General features: G+C 49.1%; 1 protein-coding gene across 1 annotated transcript; it reads left to right on the top strand.

Annotated features, from left to right (window-relative positions):
* Positions 1-4439: 4439 nt before the first annotated feature.
* NRSN2 (neurensin 2) lies at positions 4440-8829 on the top strand. The gene is made up of 2 exons (XM_054980478.1): positions 4440-4625; positions 8350-8829. The coding sequence occupies exons 1-2, from the start codon at positions 4440-4442 to the stop codon at positions 8827-8829; spliced, it is 666 nt and encodes a 221-aa protein (XP_054836453.1).
* Positions 8830-11371: the final 2542 nt, after the last annotated feature.

Genomic DNA, 11371 nt, shown 5'->3' with positions numbered 1-11371 from the left:
GTGTGTGGGTGGGGGGGGGAGGGGAGGTAGTTGTGAATTTCCTGCCTTGTGCAGGGGGTTGGACTAGATGACCCTGGAGGTCCCTTCCAACCCTATGATTCTATGATTGTGAGATTTGATATTCATTATGTGCTTTCAATGGATTTTTTAATTTGTGAGTGCTAGCCACCTTGGATGCTTTGTTGCAAAAGTGGGGTAAAAAAATTAAACATCAATTTTTTAAAAAACCCCATTTCCCCCAGCGCTCAGGTAGACTCTGCCCCTTTCTCCACAGCAGGTGTTTCTCTCCCACCCCCTCCCATATTTTCCAGCCAGCCCCTGCCGCTGATTCTGCCTCGCAGCCTGCTGAAAGAAGGGCTGACTTTGCTACCATCCTCCCTCATCTCTGTGTGAGGCGGTTCCCATAGCAACGGCCAATTGGAGAGGCAGGATGCAGCCAGCCCCTGGCCAGGCAGGCAGGCTCAGCTGATGGGTGTGGTGAGCAGCAGCCGGGAAGGAAGGGGGGAGGGGAGTCCTTTTGCACAGGGCTGCACAGAGGAAATGCTCTTTCTGCCTGTGCAACCTTTGGGGATGCACGGCACCTTTCTTTTCTCTCTTCCCCTGCCCTAAGCTTAAATGCAAAGCAATGTTACTTTGGTCAAAGTGTTATAGGGTGAGGCGAATGCAATCTTCCTGAGAATCCAATGCCTGGGAGACTATCAACTGGGGGGGTGGGACTGGAGTGGTTTCCCCCAGAGCCCCAGAAAGGAAATGGGTCCTGCCTCAGCTCCTGTGCGTACCAGTGGCCCTTTCTGGCCCCTGCCAACCACCTAATCCAAATTCTTGGCATTTGAGTTGCAAGTTTTCATTCATGCAAAAAAGAGGAAACGTTGTTTTAGAGTATAAAATGATAATTTTGACATAAGGGACTTGTGCCTGCCCAACCATTAGGAAATAGATGCAGTAGATGCAAAAAACCAATTCCATATGAAACTGAAGATCTGCTGTGTGTTATGTGCTGTCAAGTCGCCTCCAACCTATGGTGCCCCTATGAAGGAAAGACCTCCAAAACGTCCAATCATTAACAGACTTGCTCAGATCCTGCAAACTGGAGGACGTGGCTTCTTTTATTGGCTCCAGCCATCTTGTTTTAGGTCTTCCTCTTTTCCTACTACCTTTTTTAAAGCACAGATGTAAATTTAGGAGAGCCAGTGTGGTGTGGTAGTTGGAATGTTGGACTGGGATTTGGGAGACCCAGGTTTCAATCCTGAAGCTTGCTGGGTGACTTTGGGCCAGTCCCACACTCTCTGCTTAACCTACCTCACAGGGCTGTTGTGAGGATACAGCAGAGAAAAGGAGAACAAGCTAAGCCACTTTGGGTCGTCACTGGGGAGAAAGGGAGGGTAAAAATGAAGGAAAAATACAATTAAGTAATAAATAAATATAGGCTGCTTCTGCATGGGAAATTTTCCCTGCATGGAATGCAGAAAATCCCAAATTGGACTCTGCATGACTTACAGAATTCCTGGAGATTTCTCCTTCAAATTGGATCAAAAATAAACCTATTTGGATCGGATTTTGAAGGTGGAAACTGCAGGGCGGCTGTTGGTGGCGGAGTGTCTCTCTGGAACCTCAAACCATCAGTATCACAGGGAAGGGGGCAGAACTAACGTGGTTTTCAAAACTGCAGGGAAGAGATTTCTCCCATAAACCCAGGTCCCTCGTGGCTCTGCAAAGGGCTTCCTCCCCTTCCTTTGCTGAGCTTGACAGGTAAAAAGAAAATGAGGGGAGGTGGGGGAGTCCAGGTGTAGGTTTGCCAGCTGATCTCCAGATGACAGCGATCAGTTCCCCTGGGGGAATTGGCTGCTTTGGAGGGTGGACTCTATGGCATTAGGTCCCCTCCTCCCCAAACCCCACTTTCTTCAGGCTCCACCCCCAAATCTCAAGGAATTTCTGAACCCAGAGGTGGTAACCCTAAGGTTGTAGGCAGCACGTCACAATGAACCCTTGCACGTTTGCACAGATACAACAAAGTGGCAGCATGAAGTGGCACAGGTGCAACACACAAGGAGTTGGCAGCCTGAATCTGTGCGCTCACTTCTTTGCAAAAATTAAACCTTCCACCCTGTGCTTTAGACACAACCAAGACAGGCCCAGAAGCAATCAACATAACTCCTCTCGTTGTGACTGGGTGGGTAACATCGGGCCTGGTGAAGAGTTCTGGTGGGCTCGGAAGCTTGCAGAATCTTTTGTGTCATTTTGGTTGGCCCTAGTAAAAGGTATTACATGGATTTTGTCCTGGATTGGCAGAAGGCTTTTTTCCTAGCTTGGCAAAACCAGAGGCCTCTTTCAAGAGGGCTTTTGCCCTCTTGAAGAGGTCTCAAGGGCTAGAACAAGAATATGTTTTGCCGATTGTTCGAGAGCCAGTGTGAGACACTAGGTGGAATAAATCCAACTAGTACTTTGGAGATCTGCTTGGTTCAAACCACTCCTATGCCATAGAGCTCACCTTGGGCCACTCACTTTCTGTGGGAACAAAAGAATGGAGAGCCATGCCTTAGGGGTGCGGGCAGACCCAGAGGAAAAAGTTCTTTCCCTTTAACAGAGGCAGTGGAGATGAATTGGATCAGGAAGCAATTTCCCTTGGGCCAGTTTGGCCAGGGATCCTGATGGTGTTTTGCCGTCTTCTGGGCATGAAGCAAGGGTCACTGTGTGTGTTTGGGGGGGGGAGGTAGTTGTTAATTCCCTGCATTGTGCAGGGGGGTGGACTAGGTGATGCTGAAGGTCCCTTCCAACCCTATATAAGTCCTAGGGTGTCAATCCCTGGCAGTTAGACCCCCAAGCCCCTCACAGAAAGCAGGCAGGTGCATTAGTTGAAGAAACTTTATTAGAGATCCATACAGGTGTTCACTTATAGGTAGCAGTTGACAGAAGTAACTAGGCAAACAATAGGGCCGCTGATATAGACGTTCTCCCGTCCCCTTTGCATTTAGGCGCGAAATCCTAAAAAGTTACATGGGAACAAAAATCAGTTTAGTCTGAGATAAGGTACACAGTGGAATCTTCTCTCCTGTGAAGCAGATACATTTCAGCACCCAGCTGCAAGCTCTCAGCCAAGGCCACACAGAAATGAAAGCGCAGATTTCTTAGAGATAAGGAAGAGCTTGCTAGCTCCTTTGGCAATTAATATTAGCAGTTTGGACACCCTCAGGAGTCTTCTCATAAAATGCATAAGATACAGTATGTGACTTAACATAAAATGTAGCAGACCGCAATGGTAGAATTGTCTATATCATTCTCAGTATAAAAGTCAAGACACAGTGATAGCTTACAACACAACAATGGCATGGACGTGGGCATCCATGACACCCTGTGTTTCTGTGATTTTTGGAAAGGAGAGCTGAAACGGTTCGTGGCATGGAAGTAAATAACATTACCTGGTTAATAACATCCCATTAAAATAGATCAAGATGGTTGTGTTAGTCTGTCTGTAGCAGTGGAAAAGAGCAAAGAGTCCAGTAGCATCTAGAAGACTAATATAATTTGTAGTAGGGTAGGAGCTTTCGTGAGCCACAGCTCACTTCTTCAGATGCTGGCCTCTTGCTCTTTTCCACTGCTAACACGGCTACCCATCTTGCTCTGTCTCCATGGAAGGCACCACATTTAGCCGTACAGAGCAGAAATCCATCAACCTTGTGAAGAAACTTGCACAGGTATCGTTCACCGGCTATTATCATTCGGCTTCTGCAATCACTCCACTCACCAGGATATAAGGACAGACGGACTCCCATTCCACCTCTATCGAAGAAGCGAGCTGTGGCTTATGAAAGCTCACGCCCCACCACAAATTTTGTTAGTCTTATAGGTGCTACTGGACTCTTGCTTTTATCCCGTTAAAAGGGATAGGACTTTTTTTCCTTCAGGCAATTGGCAACCCTTCCACGCATGCTGCCCTTGAACGAATGGCACGATAAAAATGGACAGGTAAATAGTTAGAATTTCGGAATAGGAATTGCTGCTCACGGCCAGTACACTCATCTCATATTTTTGTCTCTGACCAACTAGGTTTTACAGGATTTTGAATTGGTGTAAAAATATATACAGCCTGTTTGATTAAACATCAGATTTAGGCAAGAGAAATGTGTGCATATGCCATGGGAAGAGATGCTTCTGTCTCTCCGTTTATAATTTTTTTTACAAATTTGAACGAAGCTCCCATTACATCTTACACATCATCCAACGATCTAATAAACCGTGTCATTTATCTAATGGCACACATCGATTCCAGTATGCGTGATCATTTGAATGCAGAAAAAGCGGGGAACCAAACCTATATTTAAGTCATTTATAGTAAAATTAATAACTCTCTTTATGTTGTCTGGCAATCTACACCCTTTAATAAGCCTCATTTGGTTGTATTAGCAAAGCCTGAACTGTTTGGTATGCCCCACCCAGGTCCGATGCCCGCGACCTGCGACCCCTTGTGCGGCTGCCGCTGTGGCTCAAATGTGGAACAAGGCAAATGGTACGGAGTCCATTCCTACCTACACCTTTTCTATGAGGACTGTACCAGCGCTCATCTGGATGAGGCCTCTAAACCTTCAACCACCACAGCCTGCAGCGGGTGGACCTCTGTCCTCTGGAAGGTATGGATTGCATCTTTTGTGGGGGGAGATCAAATACCACCGGCTTCAGTGGCTGCCTTTTGCTTTCTAGTATCTGAGACTGGAATCTCTGAAGGCAGGGCTTTTTTTCAGCTGGAACGTGGTGGGACGGAGTTCCAGCACCTCTTGAAAATGGTCACATGGCCGGTGGCCCCGCCCCCTGATCTCCAGACAGAGGGGAGTTTAGATTGCCCTCCGCACCAAGCGGTGTGGAGGGCAATCTAAACTCCCCTCTGTCTGGAGATCAGGGGGCGGGGCCACCAGCCATGTGACCATTTTCACCGAGGGCGATTTAAACTTTAAAAAACTCCCTCTTGTTCCAGCTGACCTGAAGTAACGTCATTGTGCGGTCCTGAGTTCCACCACTGAGTTCCACCACCTCCTTTCCCAGAAAAAAAGCCCCGCCAGGACCATTCCTCTAAAGATGGCAATGGGCACAAAAGATACACGAGTGCTAAAATTTGGCTAGTTTACAAAGGGCATTTCACTTGCCGAGTTTTGGCAAGACTCCTTTTTGTAATAGTTGACACCCATTGGCAGCAGGATCAAGGCAGACGTTCAGTGAACGCCTAAAGAGCTTGTGGGACTCTCCTCCACAAGACGTGATGACTGCTAGCATCGTTGGGAGGATATCAGTCAGGAAGGTAGCCTATCTATAAATATAAGGGTTGTTTCCACAGCAGCTCTTTGGTTCATATTGGGAGCCGTTAGGAAAAGGGTTCTTTCTTGCTCCCCCAAAGTTTCATGTTGTGCTTTCCAAATGTTCTCCTGGCATTTCTGCATTCTTTGCAAAGCATGGTTTACTACGATCTTTTTGGAAAGATCATGGCAAAACCAGGGTAGCTGTTGTGGGGATAGGAAAGCCCATCTCTTGCCTGGTCCCGTCCACATTAGCATCCTACCCTCCATGGCGACTATTCCCCTGCCCCAGAGGCTTTTTCATTTTTCAAAAAATCTAGGTCATTATATTGTTATAGCATTATAATAATCTGTCCGCTAGGTCCTCTGAATTTCCATCTTTCATTACAAAAAGTCAATCTCTAGCCCATTTCATTGAGGAGATAAAGCTCCACAACAAGAACGGTTTGAGACTTACTTTAAAAACAGGAAAAAAAAACACTGGGGATTCAGTTTTCAGTATACCCGCTTGTGGATAGATTTTTTGCAATTGACGAGGTTCTTTGAATTCTCAGTTTTCATTTCTTTTCAAAATGAAAGTTGGGAATTCAGAAGACGTAGTTAGATGGTTATAAAATCATTCAAGGCTTTTTTTTTCAGTGGGAACGTGGTGGAACGGAGTTCCAGCACCTCTTAAAAATGGTCACATGGCCGGTGGCCCCGCCCCCTGATCTCCAGGCAGAGGGGAGCTTAGATTGCAGAGGGCAATCTAAATTCCCCTCTGTCTGGAGATCAGGGGGCGGGGCCACCAGCCATGTGTCCATTTTCGCCAAGGGCAATTTTAAAAAAACTCCCCCCTTGTTCCAGCTGACCCAAAGTGACGTCATTGTGCAATCTTGAGTTCTGCCACCTCTTTTCCCAGAAAAAAAGCCCTGATCATAATGATAGTAAGCTAACTTTTGTTGATTTTTAAAAGCCCTCCACGGGGTGGGGGGAAGACTGGGCAGGAAAATGCTTGTTGTCTTGTAAACATGCCAAGCATTCTGCTGCCCGGTTTTGGAGACAAGACACTGGGTTGACCCAGCAAGGTTCTTCTTCTATTCTTCTGGCCTGAAGTGTTTCCTGGATACTGCTCAATGTTGACTCAGGAGGAGCAGAGGCATTATCCAGCTGGGATCATGACCCTGCCATGGAAAGAAGAGGGGGTGTCTATCTGAGGACAAGAAGTAGAACAAAGGCTAGCAAGCAAGGGGACAGAATGCCACCCAAACCTGTTGCAAAATGCCAGGCCAAGCAGGGTTGAGAGCCGCCGGCGCCGGACAGGGGCCAGGCATCGACTGAGATGGCTCCGGCGCCACCTGCAGGCTAGTGTGAGACTATCTTGACATTACTCAGAAAGAGTTCCCCGGGTGCTGTTCAAATCCTGCCATCCCTCCCATACTTTGGGACCTGAGAGTACTCCAGCTGTGACTACAGGGGTGGCTTGCCATGGGACGAGCCAAGCATCGCGCTCTTAGGGTTGCCAGCCTCCAGGTGGTGGCTGGAGATCTCCTGGAATTACGACTGATCTCCAGGCCACAGAGATCAGTTCCCATGGAGAAAATGGCTGCTTTGGAGGGTGGACTCTATGGCATTATACTCCACTAAGGACCTTCCTCTCCTCAAACCCCACCCTCTCCAGGGTCCACCCCCAAATCTCCAGGAATTTCCCACCCTGGAGCTGGCAACCCTACTGCTCAGCATCCTCGGGAACTTTGCCATGGTTCCTGTGGCACACCTGTTGGACAGCAGGCTGTGCTGCTAGGGTTGTTAACAAGTCTTGTGGAGAGGAATTACTTGTCCCTTTAATCGAGTCTTAATGTGTGGAAAGGAGCAGCTTCAGCATCTCATGGTATGGAGGAAAATAACACCACATGGTAAATAGCACCCCATTAAGCCTCTGTTGAAAGGACAGGACAGGGCTTCTTCAGACCTGTTGGCAACCCCGCAGGGCGCTTCTGCTCAGTCTGCCCCCAGCACCACCCCCAACCCCCCTCCTTCACACACACACTTTGGCAACCCCAAGCATGGGGACTGTGAATATTTCCGCAAATGGATGGGATACTCCAACCCATCCATTTGGGATGTAGTTGTGAATTTCCTGCCTTGTGCAGGGGGCTGGACTAGATGACCCTGGAGGACCCTTCCAGACGTATGATTCTGTGATTCTACTCAAGGCAGGAGTAGCATTTAAACCTCTAGAAATAGTCTGGAGCCGCACAATAACTGGACCTTCAGATGTGTGTGAGGGCTTCCTGGGACTATTGAGGGAGGGCACTCTGTGTATGCTCAGGGATGCTCTTGCTTACATCTTCGCACAAGCCCTGAGTACTGAGAACAGAGGGGTGAGGCCGGTGTAGGGAGGCAGGCAGCCCCCCGTTGGGCAGGAGACAGTCCCGCTTCGTATACTTGCAAGGGGTTTGTGCCTGCAGGCCTCACCTCATCCCCTCCTTCTTTGTTTTGCCCTAACAAGCCAACCCTATGCATATTTATTGAGAAGCAAGCCGCACTGAGCTCCAGGGGACTTTTACTCCTGAGTAAGTGTGAAAAGGATCTCTGTGGCCTTGCACAATCTCTGAGGTCTCCTCCGATTCTGATCCTGCCTAGAAGTCCCCGGGGCTGAAATCCAAGTGTATGCCCACTAGCTGCGTGCTACTGAAGCACATTGCTTGGTTGGATTTTAAAAAATAAACCAGGGAGGGGGAGGCATTCGATTTCAGCTGTTATTTGACTTGATCTGTGCGCACACCAAACCCTTGCTCTGCACAGAAGCTGGGCAAGGAAAGGTGTGCTAGCCAAGCTACAAGTGACGCCTTACACAGGTTGGACACTTGTCAGCTTCCCTCAAGTTTTGATGGGAAATGTAGGCATCCTGGTTTTACAGCTTGGCTCTCCATTACAGCTGCAAGACCAGGACGCCTACATTTCCCATCAAAACTTGAGGGAAGCTGACAAGCGTCCAACCTGGGTCAGGCGTCACTTGTAGCTTGGCTCTAAGATGCGCGCCTGCATTGCAGCTCCTCTCATTCAGTGCCATTTGCCTCCCAAGGTGACCCTCTCCGCTGGGATCCTGCTGTCGCTCATTGGAGCTGCTGCCCTGGCCACGGGGTTCCTCCTGCCCCCCAAGATGGAAGGAATCAGTGCAGAAGAGTTCGTGGTGCTCGACCAGCAGGCTGTGGAGTACAATTATGCCCTGGGGATTTGCCGAGCGGTGGGAACGGTCCTGTGCACCGTTGCTGGGGTGCTGCTGGTCACCTGCGCTCTGTCCTTCACTTTGGCCAGAGTGAACAGAGAAGGGAAGCCAAGAGAGGCTGAAGAGGCCGAGGAAGAGCCGCGGTCACCTTTACTGCCAGAGAATCCCCCTGGGCAAGGCAGCGCCGTTGGCACGACAACTCCCCTGGGATTCAGACCCTCCTGGGTGCAGAGCATCTGGCCAACGACAGACGTGAAATCCCTGCAGGGTCCTTTGAGGAGTGCCTCCAAAGCCCCAGCTCAAACGCCTTCCTCTGGCCTAGCTTCAGTGCGCTAACATAGACCAGCGCTCTTGCAAGGTATTCCTGCCCTTACAGCTTTGGATGTGGGCAGTTCCTGCATCTTTTTGACAGCAACTAACAGGTACAAATTGGGCAGCTGAAGCTTTTCCTGCCACCTAGAGGGGAAATTTCACCCCGTGGTGCAGAGTGGTCAGCTGCAGTCCTGCAGCCCAAGCTCTGCTCACGACCTGAGTTCGATCCCAGTGGAAGCTGAGTTCAGGTAGCCGGCTCAAGGTTGACTCAGCCTTCCATCCTTCCGAGGTTGGTAAAATGAGTGCCCAGTTTCCTGGGGGTAAAGTGTAGATGACTGGGGAAGGCAATGGCAAACCACCCCGTAAAAAGTCTGCCAAGAAAACGTCATGATGCGAAGTCCCCCCATGGGCCAGTAATGACTCGCTGCTTGCACAGGGGACCACCTTGACCTTTACGTCACCTACTCTCTGGTCCTTCTTAACTGGAGATGTATGGAATTGAACCTGGCACCTTCTGTATATCAAGCAGAAACTGTGCCACTAAGCCATAGCCCCTTCCCATCATATCAGGCTGTGCTGGGCTGCTTTAAAAGGGCAGAGGAGCCAGGCCAGTAAGAAAAGATGGCAGCCTTAAGATTTTACCCCAATGGGAATAAGAACAGCATCTTAAGAATAGGGTTTGCATGATGTATTGTCGAAGGCTTTCACGGCCGGAGAACGATGGTTGTTGTGGGTTTTCCGGGCTGTATTGCCGTGGTCTTGGCATTGTAGTTCCTGACGTTTCGCCAGCAGCTGTGGCTGGCATCTTCAGAGGTGTAGCACCAAAAGACAGATCTCTCAGTGTCACAGTGTGTATCAGGTTGGAACCTGGAAATCCATTCAGCTAGCAGGGCTGTTTTCCTCCAGAGCTCGGAGTCTTTCCCTGATGTTTGGAGAAAGCTCCTTGCACTGGGCGAAAGCCTGCAGTCCTTACAACAACCCTGTATGGTAGGTCAGTATTATGAGCCCCATAATGCAGACGGGGCCCTGACCTGGATAGCTCAAGTGAGCCTGATCTCGTCTGATCTCAGAAGCTAAGCAGGGTTGGCCTTTGTTAGTAACTGGATGGGAGGCCTCCAACAAAGACCAAGGTTGCAGAGGCAGGCTATGGCAAACCACTTCTGTTAGTCCTCTGCCATGAAAACCCCACCAGGGGTTGCCATATGTGAGCTGTGACTTGAGGGCACTCTCCACCACCAGCAATGCAGGCAGGAGACAGGTTTACTGGCCTCAGGTCACCAGGTGAGTAAGATCTACACCAGCATTTCATTTCCTTGTTCCACGCACACTCGTTCTGCAATGCCAGCTCTCAGAACTGAATCCTCGAGAAGCAGAAATTGAATCCTTTGGTTCTCCTCTACGGACTTTCCGTTCGCTCAGGAGCGAGACTGCCACCCGCTTTCCAGAGAAGCTCTAAGCCTTTCACAGCAGTGCTACCATTTGCACCCGTTCTCATTTGGACATCGCATTCTTCCTCTGCAGCCCTGAATTGTATCCTCTGCCTTCAGTACAGAGGTATTCGATCGCAAAGGCTAGGGGCTTCTTGGTGGTAGCTCCCCCACTCTGCAGTCTTTCCCCCTCGGCCTTGTCTCTGTCCATCTTATTCCTACCTTATTTCCAAAAGCTTTCAATTAGGAAACAGTTCTTCTATTGATTGATTCCCGCCCCCCTGCTGCCCATGATGATGTATTCATCGTTGGTCTTTCATTTTAATAGAACCACTTTTAATTTCTTCTTTAATTAGATTTTGGTTTCCAGTTGTTTGATTAACATGTATTGGTTTAATTCTGCTATGGAACTGCTTCGGGCATCAGTGCAAAGAGACGATATATACATATCTTACACAGATAATATGATTAAAGTGCCACCTGCTCTATTCTTTGTCAGGTAAAAGGTAAAGGTAGTCCCCTGTGCAAGCACCGAGTCATTACTGACCCATGGGGGGGACGTCGCATCACGACGTTTTCTTGGCAGACTTTTTAGGGGGTGGTTTGCCATCACCTTCCCCAGTCATCTACACTTTACCCCCAGGAAACTGGGTACTCATTTCACCTGAACCCGGCTTCTGCCAGGATCGAACTCAGATTGTGAGCAGAGCTTGGGCGGCAGTACTGCAGCTTACCACTCTGCGCCACAGGGCTCTCTTTGTCAGAGACAGACCTTATTGCTGAACTAAAGTCCTCCCAGCCCAGACTGGGTTAGAGAAAAGGCACCTGGAGAAGGACGTCCAACCGTACCTTCCTGCGTTATTTTTCCAATAATAAAGGGTCCAGTATTGCTCTAGAGCCCCTTTCCTGACCCCATTCCCCTCCCCTGCATGCTGCTTTGGTTTGCTCCATGCTGCTGGAGATCCGGTCCCAAATCTCCCAGGCTCACTTTATTTGCCCCCTTTTGTGATGTATTAGAGAGGTGGGAAGTCACAGGATTAGATCTTGTAGGTCTGTTCTGTTCTTGATGGCCACCTGACAGCAGTGATAATTCTACGCCACGATATGAATGCGCACAGATCAGGAGAGGGAGGGCATGA

Source organism: Eublepharis macularius, chromosome 5 (genome assembly GCF_028583425.1).
Source record: "Eublepharis macularius isolate TG4126 chromosome 5, MPM_Emac_v1.0, whole genome shotgun sequence".
Taxonomy (NCBI): domain Eukaryota; kingdom Metazoa; phylum Chordata; class Lepidosauria; order Squamata; family Eublepharidae; genus Eublepharis; species Eublepharis macularius.
This window is presented reverse-complemented; position numbering and strand designations above follow the sequence as displayed.

What these genes read in the sequence shown, in the direction of transcription:
- NRSN2 (XM_054980478.1), top strand. Translation starts at nt 4,440, where the DNA reads ATGCCCGCGACCTGCGACCCCTTGTGCGGCTGCCGCTGTGGCTCAAAT. An exon ending in GGACCTCTGTCCTCTGGAAG is followed by an intron (nt 4,626 to 8,349) that starts GTATGGATTGCA and finishes TTGCCTCCCAAG; the next exon opens with GTGACCCTCTCCGCTGGGAT.